Source organism: Lissotriton helveticus, chromosome 1_1, assembly GCF_964261635.1.
Source record: "Lissotriton helveticus chromosome 1_1, aLisHel1.1, whole genome shotgun sequence".
In the NCBI taxonomy this organism is placed as follows: Eukaryota; Metazoa; Chordata; class Amphibia; order Caudata; family Salamandridae; genus Lissotriton; species Lissotriton helveticus.
The window spans coordinates 1397761787-1397782503 of NC_136057.1; the positions used below are offsets into that span (position 1 = coordinate 1397761787).

Below are 20717 nucleotides of genomic sequence, written 5' to 3' on the forward strand. Positions count from 1 at the left end.
TGCAAGGACACCTACACGATAGCCTTCAGTACCCACCTCCTTTTAGGTTCTTAGACCTACACACAACCTTTTGCAATCGGAGTACTGAAATCCAAATGCTGTTCATTCACATCAGTCCTTAACTGCAACATCCACTGGGTTTCAGGACTGTGACTAATGCGCAGATCTCCTAGTACATTTCGTCTTTGTCTCCAACACCCATCATTCCAGTGCCGGAACACAAATGCAGCTTAGAGAGCACCTCACTCATGTTCTGCAGAACCGACAAATTGGACAGCTTTCCAACGTATTTCACTGCTAAAACGAAGCTTCCACTTTAATTTTACTAATGGTAACCTAACGCAGCTCTTAGTCAATCAGGTACCTCGGCCCCTGTCATTGTAAATTTGCCTCTGACTTGCGTTAAGATTTATTGCTTGAGAGTGAATGTGCGATACCAAAGGGGATGATGGACGGAGCGCTTGAGCAAATCAAACACTCACTCCCAGTCAACTGATCTGGGTTTAATCCATCATCATTCTTTAGCTCTCTCCACCCCCCTTCCCCCCCCCCCCCCGTTCAGACATGGCCATATGCAAATCAGTCTGACCCTGTGACTCATGGGAACAGTCCAGCCCGAACTGCCAAGCCATGTCTTCCCTGGACCGGAAACAAGCATCCTGGGACCGGTTTCCCCCTTTTCATGTCTCCAGCCTTCCTATGCCACATTGCCTTACTACTACAACTACAGTGTCCACTGTCCCAGGCCTCTTTAAGGGGTTTCAGGGTACACAAGTAGTCTAACGCCTTTGGCTCTCTTACAGAACATGTATAAATCATGTGGGCATCTCCACACACTGCAGAGGGAGTCAGGGAATCATTACTTTACAGCGCAAAACAAACTTTCTTTAGCTCCAAACAAGACTTTCTGGGAGAAACTAGCAAACCCTATCCTTGCAGAAACTCTGCTGCATTCACTCTCAAAGCGATACCAAAGGGGATGATGGACGGAGCGCTTGAGCAAAGCTGGAGCGAGAGAGAGGTGAACGAGTACAGGGTAAACCTGGAGATGAAGAATGGGAGGAGCTAAACTGTAGTGAGACTTGCAGGGTCCATTAGGGGATATCTAGATAAAAGGATGTGGGGCCATGGTGAAACAATGCGCAGTTAAGCTCGAGGTAAGCAGGATGGGGAGAAATGTGGAAAAAAGGAAACATAAGTGCACTGTAAAGCTGCAAACAGCGAGAATGGAGTTGTACAGAGTAGAAGGACCCAACAGTCTTTCTCTTCTTCACTATTCTGTTTTTGCCGCAATTCTGTTTCCTTTTTGTCTCATTAACTATTACTGTATACCCTTTGTTCCCTTTAGATACGTGTATCGGTTGTGCCCATTCAACAGAGTCTCTCAGAAACCCAAAAATGGAGGATCCGAGACCAATCTGGGGTAAGTGACCTGAGTTTGAAGGGGAATGTTTGGGGTTAATCTCTAGCATTTCTTTACTCAACAGTGTTAACTTCTCTGGTCTGCTACTAAATCTGTGCTGCGTTAGGTCTTGACACATAGTCCCTTAATTGCTGCTGGGTTATGTCTGTTCTTGCTAGATATGAAGGCCACCCCTTAAGAATGGCACAGCCCAAGAGTGGCACGTTGATATGGAGAGTAGATTTTCAGCACAGCTTTTGCTTTGAGTATGCTGTACTAGAGGTTCCAGGCTGGAGGGTGCAGCGGAAATTTAAATCAGAAGTACATTGGTACTTGTTTAGTAGTAAATTTATTGTTGAGAAATTTCATATGGAAATAAAAGTTTTAAAAAACACTTTGTAAAATCGTTAATTCCAAATATATTGATTAAAACAAATCATTTTATACAATCACGAACAATGAATAATTTCTAAAGTCGCAGATCTAACATCATAAATCTACCGTATTTTCCGGCGTATGAGACAACTTTTTAACCCCTTAAAATGTTCTGGAAAGTCGGGGGTCGTCTTATACGCCGGGTACAAAATTTGAAGGTATGTTTTCATCTGTTTTTACATAGCGCGGACTTCACCCGAAGGTGTCAGACCGCTTCTCTATAGGAAATGGGCATTACAGGAGGAAAAAGTTACATGTGTGCAAGTAGAGGTACGGTATAGGAGGGCACTCAAACACAAGAACTAACGTTACGTAGGCGATGGTGGCACTGTGGAAGTATCAAAAGCAAACCCACTGAAAGCGGATCTGAAAAGGGGAAATAAATTACAGTTTCGGTACCGGTAATCTGCCAAAAACATAAAATTTTCCTTAATGCATCCAGCAGCATATCCACCCTATTTATTGTTCTCGAGACACAGGGGAAATCATCTGGCTCCACCACAGGCTATGCTAATGAACAGAAGTAATTTCCACCGCAAACCACCATGCATATGAGTAACAAAACTACCCTAATGTGGATAATGGCAAACCACCATGCATACGAGTACGTAACAATACTAATGTGGATAATGGCGGTGGTGGCACTGTGCACTGCGTTGGAAGTGGGGGTAGTCTTATACAGCGAGTATAGCACGAAACCTACATTTTATCAAGAAAAATAGGGGGTCGTCTTATACGCCGGGTCGTCTTATACGCCGGAAAATACGGTAGTTTAAATATCTACAGGATAACCATGTTAAGTTCTAGTGTATATCTTGAAAGTCATAATAATAGTCTTAAGCCGATTTGACATAAAGACACAAAAAAATACAAAAGCCAGTCTTGATTTCGTTATTACACGTGGAAAAACTTCCCCTGAATTAGGCCTATAAATCTGGCAGTGCAATGACAAGGGATTCCATAGAGAATAAACTAACTAGGGCTTCCCTACACAAGGTTATACCACAACTCTTGAAAATGTCATGGAATGTTTTATTCCCTTGTCCAAAAAACAGTAGACCATCTAAAAGGTGTGTTCTACTATATCACATCGTTCGTTGTTTAACCCAATCTTTACTTTTAGACCAAGAATCCTCTATACTGGGTCAATCCCTATGCAGATGCATACAATTTTCTCACACATTCCCTTGTCTGGAATTTGTTGGCAGATAGGGAAGTACCCTTTCATTGCGCAAATATTCGAGCGAAAGGGCCTCCATTTTTTCTTAAATGACAAATAAGTTCTATATCAATGTAGGCTTAGGAATCCAACCTTTTCATGTAAAAGTCCCTTCAACGTTACCACAGAAACCTTACTATCCATTATAGTTATATCTGAAAGAGACTATTAGTTATAGATTAGTTATAGATTCCTTACCTTCGAGATTACCCCAGGTGTCAGACTGGATCCAGAGAATTTTTTTTCTTAGCAGTACCCCTGCACGTCTGTAGGTGGCGTTGGTTGACTCCACGTTCGGCGTCCTGGTCGCCGGGATGACGTTGCAGTGTCTACTTGGACACCTCCCCTGGACGCTGAAGTCGGTTCTTCCTTTTCCGCGCCAGCCAGCGCAGATCCTGAGAAAGCGTGCCCTTTAGTCACTTTTTGACTAACTCTTTTTCGAATTTTGTCAACATCTTTTTTGAGTCTTACGACTACTGGTGCATTAGGGATGTCCCGTCTTCGGCCCGGTTTGAAGCCCTGTAACTCCTGTCACGAGTTGATGTCGGTCACGATTCGAACCTCATGTGCCTTTGGTGCCTGGTGCGTGACCACAACCCGAAGTCGTGCTCCGATTGCTGGGCCCTGAACCTGAAGAATTTGCGAGAGCAGTCCTGAAAGATTTTGAAGGCCCAGCAGTCCTCTCCGTGCCGTTTGAGGTCTTGGTTGAGGGGAAGGTCGCGGAGCCATCACCATTCTTCTTTGAAGTCTTTGCACTCATCTGGTAAGTCTAAGCACAAGAAGAAGGCGAAGAAGCATGGTCACTCTTCACTTTCTCCCCATCCGTCGATGCGACGCGGGACCCGGAGCGTCGCCGCTCTCCAGCTCCTTGCTTTCCTCCCTTTCCGGGAGCCTCTGTGTCCACTGCCCAGCTTCGTGGATTTTTATAAAGCCCTCCACTCAATCTTTGGGCAGCCTGACTCTGCAGGCGCGCCTTCAGGCCGAGGACTCGGCTGGGGGCTCTAGGCCTTCGATGCTGGCGGCTCCAGCCTCGATGCCGCAGGGCCCCCATGGATCAAGGCCTGGATCCCGACCCGCGCTGGTCGACCTCACGGTACTTTCTCCGGCGCCTATTCCAGTGGCGACGCCGGCTGCGCACTCAGCCGGCGACGACCCAAGCTTCATCCCCGACTTGGACATAGTTCCGTACCGACATTGGTACCGGCGCTGGAGGGTACTTTTGTACCGCTATTCATCCCTGGCGTTCCCTACTGCCCTGACTGGCCGACGCCGGCTGCGCACTCAGCCGGCGACGACCCAAGCTTCATCCCCGACTTGGACATAGTGCCGTACCGACATCGGTACCGGCGCTGGAGGGTATTTTTGTACCGCTATTCATCCCTGGCGTTCCCTACTGCCCTGACTTGCAGCAAGGAGGGTGAGGAGGACTGGGAGGGCTCTGTTGACACTCTGGCAGACCAACTTGAAGAGCCGGACTGGAGAGAGGAGTTGGGTGATGCCAGTGGTCTGGATACCTCCTCAGACCTTAGTATGCTTTCTCCCCCCTACCGTGGCTACCTCTCTTCGGAGCCACTACTGCCTTTCAATGAGGCCTTCACTGACCTCTTTCTGGGCACTTGGTCAAAGCCCAGCACAGGGGCTCTTGTGGACAGGATGATTGGCCAACGCCCAACACCCTACCCCCAGAGCTTGGTAATCCAAACCTCAACCTCCAAAGGCGCATTCCCTACTGCTCCCCCCAGAAAGGGAATCCAAGAAGCTGGATCATCTTGGGAGGATGATGTTTTCTTCAGCTAGCTTAGGACTGCAGTTGGTGAACATCGCATGTCTCCTGGGCCGTTAAACACACACTGTGTGAGACACGGTTGCGCAAGTACTGCCACAGTGCCTGGAGGAGGCCCGGGCTGTGCTCACCCTTGCTGTCGCAGAGGGTAGAGACGCAGCAAAGGTCACCATCTGGTGTGGGCTGGATACCGCCGACTCGCTGGGTAGAACGATTTTAACGTCCGTAGCCCTGAAGCGCTACGCCTGGCTCAGGTCCAATCGCGTCTCTGGGGATGTCTAATCGACCCTTTTGGACATGCTTTTTGATGGCTATCGCCTGTTTGGTGACAAGGCGGACAACGCGCTCAAGTGTTTCAAGGACTCTAGGGCTACGGCCAGATCATTGGGCCTCGCTGCAACCTCTTGCCCGTGCAGTCTGCCTTTCGCCCCTTTCTTGGCTATGGAAGGGGTTCCCCACCACGTTCCACACCGATCCACAGGCCTGCACAAGCTACCCAGCCTCTGCGGGCCGTGGACTCCAGCGTTGAGGGTCTGGGGGCCAGCGAGTGGGCCAGTCCACCAATGCCCCCCGCTGCAGTAGCCTCCAAACATTCCTAGTCTGACCTTTCAGGGCCAAAAGTTGCCAGTGCGTGGCAGGATCCGCTATCACCCCCCACTGGGGCAACATCACGTCGGACAGGTGGGTTTTGCAAATATTCCGAAGAGGCTACTCCCTCCCCTTCGAGACGACTCCTCCCTCCATGCCACCAACACTCCATTGCATGTCGGAGGATCATCTGGCCCTTCTCTGCCAGGAAGTTGAGGCTCTCTTGGCCAAGTTGTGGTAGCAAGCCCCAGCCAGGCCTACTAGTGCAAGGAATTCGCCCTTCTCTGCTTAGAGTCCTCAGACCAATAGTAAGAAGTTTGCACAGAAACTGGAATAGAAAAAACTGAGTTTATTAAACCTCATGAGGTGGAACTACATTCACACTATGAGGTAGCACCCTGACTGGAAGGAGCTTGGTCCTTTTATACCCACACAGGGGCTGAAATGAAGGCGATACAAGGCACAGAGTACTGGTTTCAATTACATATAAGGTCATACAGAGTGTGTGCTAGCAACAAGTGGGAAGGGCGGACAGTCGGCTAATTCTGGTGGACACATCTTGACAAATACAAATTGGAGACAGCTGCATGCTCAACTGAGCACGTGCAAAGCAGAGGAGACTAAACATATCTTGTCTCTAGGCAGATTTCAAGAGCAGTTGACAGGAAGGTAGGACAGAGCACATGGCAAACAAAATGACCATCAGAAATACAAAATGGATTCTGTAAACGGGCAAGATAATCTCTAAATACAAGATGTCTTCTGCTAATGCTTAATCTAATCGTTGCTGAATTACAACAGACGACCCTTTCAGCATTAGCTGAAGACATTCGTTTATCTGGGGTAATCTAAATATGCATCCTGTACATTGATGTTCATCATCTCAGTAACTTCACTATTTAGCATTTGTTGTTCTTTTGTAATATTTCTTTTGACCGGTGTACAAGCAGTGAGGCACATGGAGCAAATCATGGGACCACATTGTATACAAGTACAGCATTTAAATAGTATCACCAGTAGTATACATAGAATTGTCAGTAGCTTCCAGCCTCAAGTAACAAAGAGTGTCCATATCCAGTTTGAAAATGTCCATGTACCAGTCTGTGGGTGAATGTCTGCAGCAATCTTATGCAGCTTAGAGATTGCGTCATAAACTGAAGGTGAGTGGTCAGGTATAAAAACACAGCAACTGCTACCGATGATGCGGCATGCACCACCTCGATCAGCCAAAAATCACGTCGAGCACCATCCTATTTTGGAGTGCTACAATTCTTGCAATTTGCAGTTCTTCCGTAATGTTCCCAAGTGCTATAGTTGTCTGATTGGTGACAGCTTCCACTACACGAGTCAGTCATCTGATTTTTCTGCTATTCAATGCAGCACCCACAAAGAAAAATAAACCCAAATTGAAATCAACATATTGTTGCAAAGCGGTGTCTGTCTGGTCAATCAGGTCAGTACTTGTTGTCCGTTTATATCTATTCTTAGAAATATCATTGTACAGTTTCAGGTCAAGATGATATGATGCAGGTGCTAAAAACACAGGTGGTAACAAAAATGATATGTAGCATACCCCTGACCATCGAACAGGTAATTGATAATATCCTTTATTACCGCACACAAAGTAGGTGTTGTGCGACGAGGTAAAACTACTATTATTAACTCCCTCAATGTTCAGCGTAGTTATACATTCACTTCGTCCTATGGGAATTCTCCCAATACTGCCAATACATAAATCTGCTTTTGCTCTGGTTACAGAAATCACAAAGGGTCCAATGTTCTTCATATTCCTCACATTTGTGAAGACATATGGTGTAGAGATATTGTCTGGTTGGTATTCATCCCATTCCAATTTAGTCCCTTTGGCTTGAGGATAGCCATCTTTATCTTGGTAGCATTCTTTAATCAATCAACAAATTATTCCTCCTACTGAAGGCTTTCCATAAGCAAACATAAGGCCATACAAAGCTTGACATGAACCATTATGGGAAAAAGGTAGAGGAATAAAAGGTGTTCCTCCTTTCTTCTGGTGTGCAGGTATCATCCCGCATACCCAACAATTGGTAGTATTTGTAGCATTATGGGTATGATGCAACATCTGAATGAATGTGTTATTCAGATAGGTCTGTCGATGTTTCTGCTCATGATAAGGAAGAGTGTAATAGTGATGCTCTAGTGGAGCTGGAGTAGTTGCAACAAAAAGCTGTCGAGCAGGAACTGCTTTTTCAATTAACCAAGTTGTTATTGCCAAAACCACCAGGGCAACAACAAACCCTACAGCACAAATCATTTTCCTATTCATTTCAATGACCACGATGCTCGATCTTTATAAGAACCTGTTGAAAACAATCGTTGGAGCTCTTTTCCTTTGGGGAGCCGTTGATTGCTTCACCACGGGCCAAGACGGGTGTCACTACACTAATGCAGGGCTGATCCCCCCCCCTTGCCTCATTGGCTCTCCGTTTCACAAACCCAGGGCGGTAGCTCAACCAGTCTCGTTCAAAACTGCAGATTCTTTACTCGGTCTCATATTGTATCGCGATGTTCCAGGAATCATGTGGTCCGGGAAGACTTCCGTAGACTCGTCAGATGAGATAGCTTGACCCTTCTCGCCCTAGAATCTCTCGATTCTAGGGCAGCAAAGCAGGTTCCACCAAGGCGGGCGATACGCGCTTGCAGTGCGTGGTATGGAGCCAGTTCTTTTTGTTCATCACTCAAACTGCTGTCCTAGTAGCCAACAGCACCTGCTCCGGACATCGCCACCTCGGCTCCAAGCTGTTCGATCTGTCAAATACCTTGACCATCACATGGTCACCGGGACGGAGATCATGGGCCTCACCTGTAGATCTATCAGGAAGAGCTTCTCGAACTTGTTGATGAATAGAGGTCAAACTGTCAGTTAACTTTGCCAAATAATCATTCAACAGAACACAAGATACATCATGTATGGGGCGTGACTTAGGAACTTCCCAAATGTTCATCGGTCTTCCAAATACCACCTCATACGGTGTAAGACCTGATCGTGAGTGTGATACCGATCTTATGGATAACAGTGCCAAAGGCAGCGCATCCGGCCACTTTAGAGACATGGAAGCCAGTATTTTCGCCAGCTTCAATTTTAAAGTAGCGTTATACATTTCCACCAATCCTGCTGATTGTGGGTGGAAGACTGTATGGAATTTCTGTTTGATCCCTAACCCTTTCAGGACATATTCAACAACTTGCCCAATAAAATGAGGTTTGTTGTCACTCCACAAAATTTTACAAACATCATACCTAGGAAAAATTCCTTCAGAAGCACCTTTGCTGTGGTAAGAGCAGTATTATCCTCTGTAGGGTACGCCTCTATCCATTTACTGAAGGCACATACCACCACTAGGACATATTTTAGATTATTGCAGCGTTCAAGTTGGATGTAATCCATCTGCAAAACTTCAAAAGGTGCGGTTGGTGTAGCAAACCCTCCTGTAGGAGTTTGTGTCCCTTTTCCAGGATTGTACTGCCAACAGATCAAACATGACTGTACCACTCTTTTAGCTGTGCTGGCAATTTCTGGATGCTCCCAGACTTGTGAAAGCAATTTAGTTATTGCTAGAGCTCCAACATGTGCCAGCCCATGTGCCATTTGAACCATAGGTTGTAAATAGGCTGCAGGCAATTTCCACCTATTCATTTCTTTGTTACGCCAACAACCCTCATCGTCTAACATTCCTTCTTTGGACCACTGCTCAAGTTTTTCCACAGAGGCAGATCTCTGTATATCCAATACTTCCTCTCTAGCATCATGCCAACGCTCAGCTTGTGATGTTACTACGTACATAGGTGTAGTGCTTCGCTGCATTGCAGTTTCGCTGGCTACACGATCTGCAAAGGCATTTCCTTGTCCTATTTTGTCAATGATTTTCTTGTGTGCGCTACACTTCATAAGGGCAACTTTCTTCGGATATGTAAGTACAGTCAAGCGATTATGTACTAATTTTCCGGGCCTTATCTGCATCCCGTGGGATGTAAGAAAGCCTCTTTCCTTCCAGAGTAGGCCAAAATCATGAACCACTCCAAAAGCATAGCGGCTATCCGTGTAAATGTTCACACATAAGTCAGTACTAAGCTCACACGCTTGTGTCAAAGCTTTTAGTTCAGCTGCTTGAGCCGACCTCTGTGATATACAAGCTGTTTCCACTACTGTCTCAAGTGTGGTGATTGCATATGCGGCTGAGGTTGTGCCATCTGGTAACTTCAAACAGGACCCATCAACCCACAGCTCCCCATCAACATCTGGAAGGGGCGTATCTTGCAAATCAATGCGACCCTTTGTCTGTTCCTCAGTAAGGAATATACAATCGTGAGGCTCCTTTGATTGAGACTGAGTCGCAGGATATGGCAACAAAGTGGCTGGGTTTAGTGTAGCACACCTCTTCAATGTAATATGAGGTGCTAACAGTGTCAATTCGTATCCTGTCAAGCGAGCACTAGTTAAATGCTGAGTTTTGGTCTGATTCAAAAGGGTATCTACTGCATGGGGTACTAGCACCAACAGTTTGTGTGACAAAACTATCCCTTCACTCTGACGTATGGACACAGCTGTTGCTGCAACTGACTGAAAACATATAGGCAATGCACGAGCAACAGTATCAAGAACTGCAGAAAAATATGCACAGGGACACTGCTTGTCACCATGTATCTGTACTAAAACTGACAATGCACATCCATCTTTCTCGTGTACATAGATTGTAAAGGCCTTTGTATAATCTGGTGTGCCTAACACTGGTGCAGAGCAAAGAGCTTGTTACAACTGGCAAAAGGCATTTTGACATTCATCTGTCCAAGGAAGAGGAATCGGAGTGTTCTTAACCAAAAGTGCTAGCAATGGTTTAACAATGTGTGAAAAACCCAATATCCATTGCCTACAAAATGAAGTTAACCCAATAAATGCACGAACATCTTTCTGTGTGGAAGGTACTGGAGTGTCTAGAATTGCTTGAATGCGATCTGATGTCAGTGCACGGCCCTCCTTAGACAGAAGGTGTCCTAAATAGGTCACCTTCGGTCTACAATATTGTAATTTCTTCCGTGATACTTTATGGTGATGTCGCAAGAAAAGAAAGTAAGGACAAAGTACATTTTTCACTCTGCTCAGGTGTATCGGCTGCCAACAAGATGTCATCGACATATTGTATGAGAGCCACTTCTTTAGGCAAAATAAAAGAATAGAGTTGTCTTTTTAAGGCTTGACTATAGATACTCGGACTCTCAGTGTACCCTTGATGAACTCTACAAAATCTGTATGATCTATTATTTAAAGTGAAACCGAACAAATATTGGCTATCAGGATGAATAGGAATCGAGAAGAAAGCGTTCTTCAGATCCACTACTGAAAATGTAGTTGCTGTTGGAGGGACCAGGGTAAGCAATGTTGTCATGTCAGACACTACAGGGTACTGTGGTACTACAATCTTGTTGACTTCTCTCAAATCAATGATAAATCTATAAATCTTAGTGTCAGCATCTTATTTCAAAATGGGAAGAATCGGGCTATTGCAGACATTATAAGGAACTTCTTCCACCCCTCCCACCTTAATCAAATCTTGTACAATACGTGTACGTGCTTCTCCTTCTCGAGAAATTTTATACTGAGGCAATCTCGGCAGTATAGTACCCTCCTTGGCACTAATATGTACTGGTGGAATAATCTTTTTCCCTACGTCAGTGTCTGAATTAGCCCACAGAATACTAGTGAAGCTAGTGCAATATCCTCTTTAACAATACAGGATCTCTCAATCATGGGGTGGTTGTCATTTAAAATAACCCGTGCTCCTTCCGGAGAACATCGTATCGTGGCCCTGAAATATTTGAGCATATCAGACCCACAATGTTGTCTGGTGTATTTGGAGAAAGCAAAAATGGACATGGAGCAGTAAACTTATCAACATGGAGTGCAAGTGGTTGTGACAATGGGCTAAGGGTGGATGTTCCATCGAAACCTATCGATGTAATAGTTAAGCCAGACAGGGGAGCCCTTGGAATCAAGTGTTTAGACAAGGCGCTACGAGTAGCTCCTGTATCAACCAGAAACTGATCATTAGAACCCAAAATATGTGCTGTAACATAGGGACCCTTCTGATCTACTGGAACTTCAACTGATTCCTTACCCCATCTGCTGCCTTTTTCTCCTCCCGCAAACGGACTGCTTCATCACGTAGTTTAACAAAGCGTCTGATCGTGTCAGCCACCTGGGAGAAGACAAAAGAACCTTCACGTAATTGCTTACAATCAGCTGCTATATCATCTGGCTCTACTTCCATCGAATATTTCCTAAATCCCTCAAGAAACTCTGCAGCAAATATCTCGGTGAAATATTTTTGCTCCCTTTCCGAACAATTCTGAATAGTATCTAAGATTTCAGAAGCAGTATTAGTACTATGATCGGCTTTACGCGCCGCAGATCTAATCTGAGAGGAACGTTCGGTATTTAACATTGAGCGAGTGTCTCAGGCTTTATCATGCTCGTAGGAGAGTCTTCATCTGACTCCTCGGGAGTAGAGGGAAGAGTATACGGAGGTGGACAACGATCTAATGAGAGAATCATCTGGGGTTTATTAAGAATAGGATAAAGAGGCCTACGAATAGCGTATTGCCCATTTACCTGTAACTGACGCTCCCTATCTTCCCATTCTTTAATTTCTTTAATCTCTTTATTTTTCATGTCTAATGCTTTCACATGCACACTTTTACGCTGTTCTTTTTCAATCAAGGCCTGTTCACGCTTCATTCGCTCACGCACTTCTTTCTCCCACTTTTGCACACAGTCAAACATGTCTTGCCTAGCCTTTCGCTTGAACATCCGTTACTCCACATACTGAATCTTTCGCAAATCAAATGACCCATGCATAGGCCAACGCAACTCCGGATCCTTGCAGGTGTATTTATTCCACAATGTGCTGTACATTATGGACGAAATACCATATTTACACTACAAAAGAAACACATCTTACGAAGTGTGCTGCAAACAGGCATGCCAAAAATAGTGCAAAATATGCATTATTATAATCAAAAGTAGCGCTTAAAGTACTCTTCGTACGTTGCGACGTTCAAATATTCTTAGAAGTAGAGAAAAATCTCCTCATTACCTGCCTCGATGTATTGCAACATATATATATATCTCAAAGAACTCCTCTCGAAGAAAGAAGCAGAAGCCACAGCGGGGATTGAAAGACGGCATCATTTATTTCATCAAAATGGCGAATGCATTTCGGCCGGTATGGCCTTCGTCAGCGCCTGCGGTAGATGAAAAGGAAATCCTGGCGTGTTGCAGTTTAAATACGCCCAAACCGCACTATGATAGGTGCGAGTGTCCGCTCCGCCCATCAGCACTAAATTTCTCAGGTGATAGTTCATCCGGTCCGAGAAGGTCTGCGGACTCGATATCCCAGGATGCAACAGTGGCACCCAGGTGAGTGATGCTCAGGGTCAAAGAATAGCGGGAGGTTGGGTGCTCTGCAAAACGTTCTAGAACCCCGCAATAGGAAATTAAAAATGCTGGCTTGGGTCCCCTAGACCTCATCCACCATAAGTCCGAGCTGCAATTAACGTGGGCAGGAGGACAGTGCATATAGATATATATATATATATATATATATTCATATTCATAGGACGAGTTCAATATTTGGCCAATTCCATTTACAAATGCCACAGTAAGCGTTTCTAAACTACCTTACCAATCCAAGGCGTACAACAAATGCCGCAAAATGGCTCTTACCAATTAAATGATGTCCAGGTTCCTACTGCCAAGTTCTCAAATCGACCAAACGGTCACTGTACGCCGAATCAACAGAAGAGATCTCAGTTGAGGACCGGCGCCACCTGGATGGTCAGATCAGAAAGAAAGGGAAAACGCCGTGGATGCCAAGACTCTGGTCTCCTCCGGCAGTGATCACGTTCAAAGTGAGATTCCAATCCTTCGTCTCGGCCAGTCCTTCGGGCATCCGAGTCACCGATGAGCCCAACGTTGGGCGCCAATTTTGTGGTAGCAAGCCCCAGCCAGGCCTACTAGTGCAAGGAATTCGCCCTTCTCTGCCTAGAGTCCTCAGACCAATAGTAAGAAGTTGGCACAGAAGCTGGAATAGGAAAGACAGAGTTTATTAAACCTCATGAGGTGGAACTACATTCACACAACACCCTTCGGTGTAGTATGAGGTAGCACCCTGACTGGAAGGAGCTTGGTCCTTTTATACCCACACAGGGGCTGAAATTAAGGCAGTACAAGGCACAGAGTACTGGTTTCAATTACATATAAGGTCATACAGAGAGTGTGCTAGCAACAAGTGTGAAGGACTGACAGTCGGCTAATTCTGGTGGACACATCATGACAGTTACAAATTGGAGACAGCTGCATGCTCAACTGAGCATGTGCAAAGCAGAGGAGACTAAACATATCTTGTCTCTAGGCAGATTTCAAGAGCAGTTGACAGGTAGGTAGGACAGAGCACATGGCAAACAAAATGGCCGTCGGAAATACAAAATAGATTCCGTAAACGGGCAATATAATCTCTAAATACAAGATGTCTTCTGCTAATGCTTAATCTAATCGCTGCTGAATTACAACAAAGTGAGCCATCAAACATGTCCCTGTGCCAGAAGTAGGTCGTGGTTGCTACTCCCAATACTTTCCGATACTCAAGAATGACAAAGGCCTACTTCCTATCTTAGACCTCAGGGACGTCAACTCCAGAAGAAGTACTTCAAAATGCTAACATTAGATCAGGTCTTGTCTGCCCTCAACCCTGGAGACTGGATGGTAGCGTTGGACTTGCAGGACGCTTATTTTCACATCCCTGTTGTGCCTGCCCACTGGCGTTGCCTACGGTTCACAGTAGGCCACGAGCATTTTCAGCTCACCCTGCTCCCCTTTGGCCTTTGCAGCGCCCCTCGGGTGTTCACAAAAGTCATGGTGGTGGTTGCAGCTCATCTGAGCAGATCAGGGATTCCAGTCTTCTCTTATCTCGACGACTGGCTGTTAAAGGCGGGCTCGCCCCAGGCTGTCGTCTCCCACCTCCAGACTACGGCGAACCTCCTGCATTCGCTGGGGTTTTCTATCAACGTGCCAAAGTCAGACCCGATTTCCTCTCAGAAGCTACTTTTCATCGGGGCAGTTCTGGATACAGTGCAGTTTGGGGTCTATCCTCCTGAGCAGCGAGTCCGGGATATTCGGGCTGTGATACCAATGTTTCAGTCGCTATCCTAGATTTCAGTGAGCATGACCCTGAGGCTGCTGGGCCTCATGGCCTCCTGCATCCTGCTGGTAGATCATGCCAAGTGGCGTATCCGGGCTCTGCAGTGGGACTAGAAGTTCCAGTGGGCGCAGCATCAGGGGAATCTTTCCGATGTTGTCCAGATCTCGGAGGGGACTACAAGTCAGTTGCAGTGGTGGCTCACAAACCAGGATTGGGCAACAGCAGATCCCTCTCCCTTCCCCAACCAGAGTTCACAGTGGGAACGGATGCGTCACTACTGGGATGGGGCGGCCACGTGGGAGAGGCGGAGATCATAGGCCTCTGGTCTCTGGCGGAGGCCGGGTTCCACATCAACCTTCTGGAGCTCCGGGCGGTGGGGTGAGCCCTGGTTAGATCCATTCACCACCGAAGAGAACACACAATGTCAGCAGTTCTCCACGTTGGAGTTTCCAAGGCAGCACTTGCTCAGCAACGCCTTTCATCGCGAATGGAATTGCGGCCACCTGTACGCCTTTCCGCCTGTACCACTTCTGCCCAGAGTGTTGAAGAAGATCAAGCACGACCGGGCCCAAGTCATTCTTGTGGCTCCGGACTGGGCCCGAAGAGTCTGGTATTCAAGCTCTTGAACATGGCCATCGATCCTCCGATCTGACTGCCTCTTCCGGAGGATCTTCTGTCACAGCAGCAGGGGACGTCCTCCACCCGAACCTGTCGCTCCTCCACCTCCTTGCGTGGAGATTGAGCAGCGGCAGTTGACAGCTTTCGACCTTCCTCTCGAAGTCTGTAATGTCATCTTGGCAGCCAGGCGTCCCTCCACCCCAACGGTACATGCCTGTAGATGGTACAAATTTGTGGCATGGTCCACAGCAAAGGCTGTGGATCCCCTTTCTGCCCCTCTTTCAGAGGTTCTCCACTTCATTCTTTCTTTGGCCCAGCAGGGCTCTGCTCTTGGCACTCCTAAAGGCTATATTTTGGCCTTTCTTAGCCTTCCTGATCAGCCTTCTCTTTTCAAGTCCCCTATTGTTAACAGATTTCTGAAGGGCTTTACTCATCTTTTTCCTCCTTCTCCTTTCTTAAACCCCCAGTGGGACTTGAATCTTTTCCTCACTTATCTTATGTGTGCTCACTGTGAGCCACTACATAATTGTCCTCTTCGTCTCCTTACTTTGAAGACTGCTTTCTTGCTTGCCATCACTTCTGTTCGCAGGGTGAGTGAGCTTCGGCCTTCTCTTCCGAACCTCCTTTTCTTGGTGTTCATCCAGCCAAAGTAGTCCTCCGTACTAGGCCCTCTTACCTGTCCAAAGTGGTTACCTCTTTCCACATAGGTCAGACCATCACATTGCCTACCTTCCTCCGGCCTCCGCACCCTTCCAAAGAAGAGGAGAGACTCCGCTGTCTGGACCCAAAACACACGCTGTCTTTCTACCTTGACCGCACTAAAGATTTCCAGGTGGACGTTCAACTCTTCGTGGGTTATGTGGGCGCCAAGAAGGGTCAGGCAGTGCACAAACGTACCATCTCTCGATGAGATGTACCATGAATTAAAATCTGCTATTTAGCAAAAAAGAACCTCCAGTAGGACTGCACGCCCACTCTATCAGGGCGACGGCAGCCACTACTGTTTGGGACGTGAAGTCCCGAGCTTGACATCTGCCAGGCAGCCACATGGGCATCCTTGCACACGTTTACACTGCATTACTGCCTGGACACCCAAGTCCGGAGAGACTGCTTTTTCGGCCGTTCTGTTCTCCAGGGCTTCCTGGTGTGAACTTGGTTTGCAGACCCACCTCCGGGGTATCTACTCTAATGTAAGTAATCTATAACTAAGGTATCTTTCAGATGAGCAAGTTACTTACCTTTGGTAACGATGTATCTGTAAGAGACACATATTAGTTATAGATTCCTTACCACCTCACCCATCCTCCCCGTTCTGTGAACTGACTTCTAGGGATAGTGACTCCTTGCAGGGCCCTAGTTTAGTGCACCAGTGGTCAGTGTCTTGCATGGTTCTGCGCTTCTGGCATGGAAAGTCGTGTCAGAACTGACATCAGCATGCAGGGGTGGCGCTAAAGTAGACATCCTGACATCATCCCGGCGACCGCGATGCCGATGACGGACGCAGAGTTGACTGATGCCACCTACCGACGCGCAGGGGTACTGCTAAGAAAAAAAATTCTCCGGATCCAGTCTTGACGCCTGGGGGTAATTCTAAGATAAGTGATCTATAACTAATATTTTTGCAGCGTGAATCTTTCTGGATTCACTATGCTGTGCATTATTCCGCGGTCTTGTGGTTGGGTCCGGATTCGTAGTCTTTTCTTTGTTTTTTTTTTTTTTTTTTCTTTGCCCAGGTGGGCGTCGGCGTCACACCCCCTTTGGGTGTATTTCCGGTGACGTCGGCATGCTTCCTGCGGAAGCTCCCACTCTTGGGCGCCATCTTCAGATTCTTTTTTTCCGCGGTCGGGTCTGGATCGTTCCCGTTTGGGCTCCAGACATTTTTGGAGAAAGAAGAAAGAAAATACAGAAAAGACGAGGAGAAGTTATCTGAAGACTCCAGGGGACTTCACCGACGAAAGACAAGCAAAGATAAGGCGTTTTCCATCCAGATCTTCGACGAACGTCGACGAACACGCGACCAGAGAGGCCCTGGACGCTCGAGGATGGACAACACGCCGTTCAAGTTCTGCCGGAACTGCCACCACAAGTACGCGCAGAAAGACCAGCACCCGGTATGCAACCTTTGCCTACCGGTGGACCACGAAAGCGGAGACTGCAACGCCTGTTCCGCCTTCACCCCGAAGACCCTTCGTGTGAGAGAGAGGCAGAGGGTAGCACACGCCACCCTGCAGGGGAAGGCCCCGACCCCGTCGCTCTACGAGCTGGGGATGTCCTCCGAGGAAGAAGACAACGCTGCCGCCGAAGACGACTGCTACACGGTCGTAGAGACCGATTACACGAAGACTTCTGACAAGGTAGGAGACTCTTCGGCCCCCAAGAACCCGAGAGACTCTGAGTCTCGAAAAATCGAGGGCAAGACCCCGAAAGCGCCGACGCCAAAAAAGGCGGCGTCCGCGACTACTCCCAGGCCCAGCGGATCCTCAGAGAAGGAGTCCCCGGCGCCGAGAGCTGCTGATCAGCAGAAGACGTCGAAAATCGTCCCCGAAAAGGATCGATCGACGAGGGAGAAAGACCCGAAACTGTCGACGACGACCAGAGACCCGATATCCGGTTCGACGTCGAAAACTTCGACTCCGAGAGGCACGGCGACGAGCCATCCGTCGAAGAGACCGGCGGAACCATCCGACGCGGAACACGCGGCCGAGATGGAAAAGAAAAGAAGGCGCCTCGAGGCAGAAATGGAGAACTTCATGCAGCGGAAAAAAGATTTCGACGCAAGGATGAAGGCCTTCACGATCCCTCAGAAGACCAAGCCACCAGTGCTGGAGGCGGTCGAGGAGGAAGAAGAGGAGGTCGCCGAAGTCACCGAGCAAGACCGGGACGTCGAGGTGTTCGACGACCAGGAGGAGTACGAGAATCCCCACGAGAGCTACAGCTATGGGGAGGAAGATGAGGGCAGGACAGACACAGAGTCGGCGCCCTATGACCTTCAGGATGTGGATTACATCGATGTCGAGACCGACAGCCCGGAGGAGGTGGTCGACACCTACCCCTCGAGACCCTCGCCGCCGGACGACATCGGGGCCTACAACGCGGTGATACAATCTGCCGCAGCAGCTTTCAAGCTCAAGCTCGACGAAGAGAAGCAGAAAGCAGACTTTCTTCTGGAAACATTGCTCCCAACACAAACGAGGAGCCAGTTCCTCCCGATGCTCGAGAGCGTCTTGGCTCAGGGGAAGGAAGCTTTCAGGGAGCCCGCAACATGCAAGGCAGTGACTCCCAGAACTGAGAAGAAGTACAAGCATGCCGCAAAGGACCCGGCCTACATTCAGGGCACGGTCTCCGCAGACTCCATTATCACGGCCACAGCAAGGAGGAGGGCTAACGTACCCACTACCTCGGGCCCGCCACCGGATAAAGAGAGCAAAAGGATGGATCTGGTGGGCAGAAGGATCGAACGGAATGCCGCGACCCACTGGCGCATGGCTAATTCCAACGCCCTGGTGAACAGACACATGTACCAAATCATGGAGGGACTGGGACAGTTGGTGAAGGACTTGCCCCAGGATGCCAAGCAGAAAGCCGAAAAGCTAATTGAAGAGGGGAAGAATGCTGCAAATTCTTGCCTTAAGACGGCTCTGGATGGGGCAGACACGGCCAGCAGGCTCATGATGATGGGCGTCACGGAAAGGAGACACGCCTGGCTCAGGATATCCGGTTTCAAACCGGAGGTGCAACACAGCATCCTGAACACCCCGTTCAACGGCAGTACGCTTTTCGGACAAACAGTTGATGAGCAACTCAGCCAACTTAAGAAGGATAACGAAACAGCAAGATCCATGGGAGCATTGCAGTTCAGAGGGAACAAGAGGGGCACCCCGTCACGGAGGCCCGGCGGAAGAGGCGGAAACCAGCCAGGTACTTCACACCAGGCTTTCCAGCAAACGCACCAGGCAGACTCGCAGGGTCAGCAGGGCCATCAGAAACAGCCCTGGCAGTACCAACAAAGAGGCCAGTCCTTTCGAGGGAGAAATGGACGAGGACAAAATAGAAGAGGGGGCCAGCAGCCCACCTCCAAGTGACTTCGAAAAAACCCGTGTGCCCACCCACAAAAAAGATCCCAGGGGGCAGCACGTACAGATGGGTCAAGACAAACTAGACACCCACGACCACAGGACACCAGTGGGAGGGAGATTAAGATTCCACCTCCAGGAGTGGAGAGGAATCACATCAGACAAATGGATCCTCAACATTATCCAATTCGGATACTGCATAGAGTTGGAGGCGAGGCCAACAAGCAGAAAACCAAGAAGAAAGCCGCTAGCAAGCAAGCAGCTGCAGTGCCTTCAGGAAGAAGCAAAAGAACTCCTGCGGAAGCAGGCCATAGAAAGGGTACCCTTCAAAGAAAGAAACACAGGAGTATACTCAACATACTTCCTGGTACCAAAAGTAGACGAGACAATGAGGCCCATTCTCGATTTACGGTTCGTGAACCGATTCATAAGAACGCAAAAATTCAAAATGACCTCCCTGCAAGAGGTGCTCCCACAGTTGCAGACCGGGGACTTCATGGTCACTATAGACCTCAAAGACGCATACCTGCACATCCCAATGAACAGGAAGCACAAGCACATGCTCAGGTTCACCGTCGGAGAAAGCCACTACCAGTTCACGACACTGGCCTTCGGTCTAAAATCGGCACCAAGAGTTTTCACAAAGTGCCTCGCAGCAGTCGCGGCGCACCTAAGAAGGCAGGGGATACATGTATACCCTTACCTGGACGACTGGCTGGTGAAAGCAAACTCATACCAGAAATGCAAGCTGCACGCACATACAGTGACCAGCACGCTCATAAACCTGGGGTTCTCCATCCATTGGAAGAAATCGTCAATGGAGCCGGAACAAGTGAAGATCTTCCTGGGAGCACAGATCAACACCTTACAGGGCAAGGTGTTCCCCAGCGAGAAGAGGGCGAGGGCGCTGGTGAAGGAAACTCGCCTCTACCGGAAGGGACAAGCTCGGACAGTGAGGACGGCGAGCAAGATCATGGGGATGATGGCATCATGCATCCACCTGGTACCGAATGTACGACTCCACATGAGACCCATTCAAGAATGGCTACAGGAGCAATGGTCACAAGCTACAGGCAGTTGGGAGGATCTAGTGGTTGTAACGCACGCAGTGCAGAAGGAGATGACATGGTGGACCATGGAGAACATAGCAAGGGGAAAGCCTCTAACGCCCCCAACGCCAACAGTGACCATCACCACAGACGCATCCCTGAAGGGATGGGGCGCTCACATGGAGGAGCTCAAGGTGAGGGGACTGTGGACACCGACGGATGCCACAAAGCACATCAATTACTTAGAATTGAAGACAATCTTCCTTGCACTGAAGGCCTTTCAAACAAGACTGTACAAGCACAAGGTATTGATACAAACA

At 48.1% G+C, this 20717-nt stretch overlaps 1 protein-coding gene across 1 annotated transcript in view; it reads left to right on the top strand.

Annotated features, from left to right (window-relative positions):
- Positions 1-20717, top strand: part of PRKCSH (PRKCSH beta subunit of glucosidase II) — a 260110-nt gene that overhangs the window by 153538 nt on the left and 85855 nt on the right. The window contains exon 14 of the mRNA XM_078684189.1: positions 1349-1423. Coding sequence (XP_078540315.1) covers positions 1349-1423 — 75 coding nt within the window. The remainder of the gene's footprint in view (positions 1-1348; positions 1424-20717) is intronic.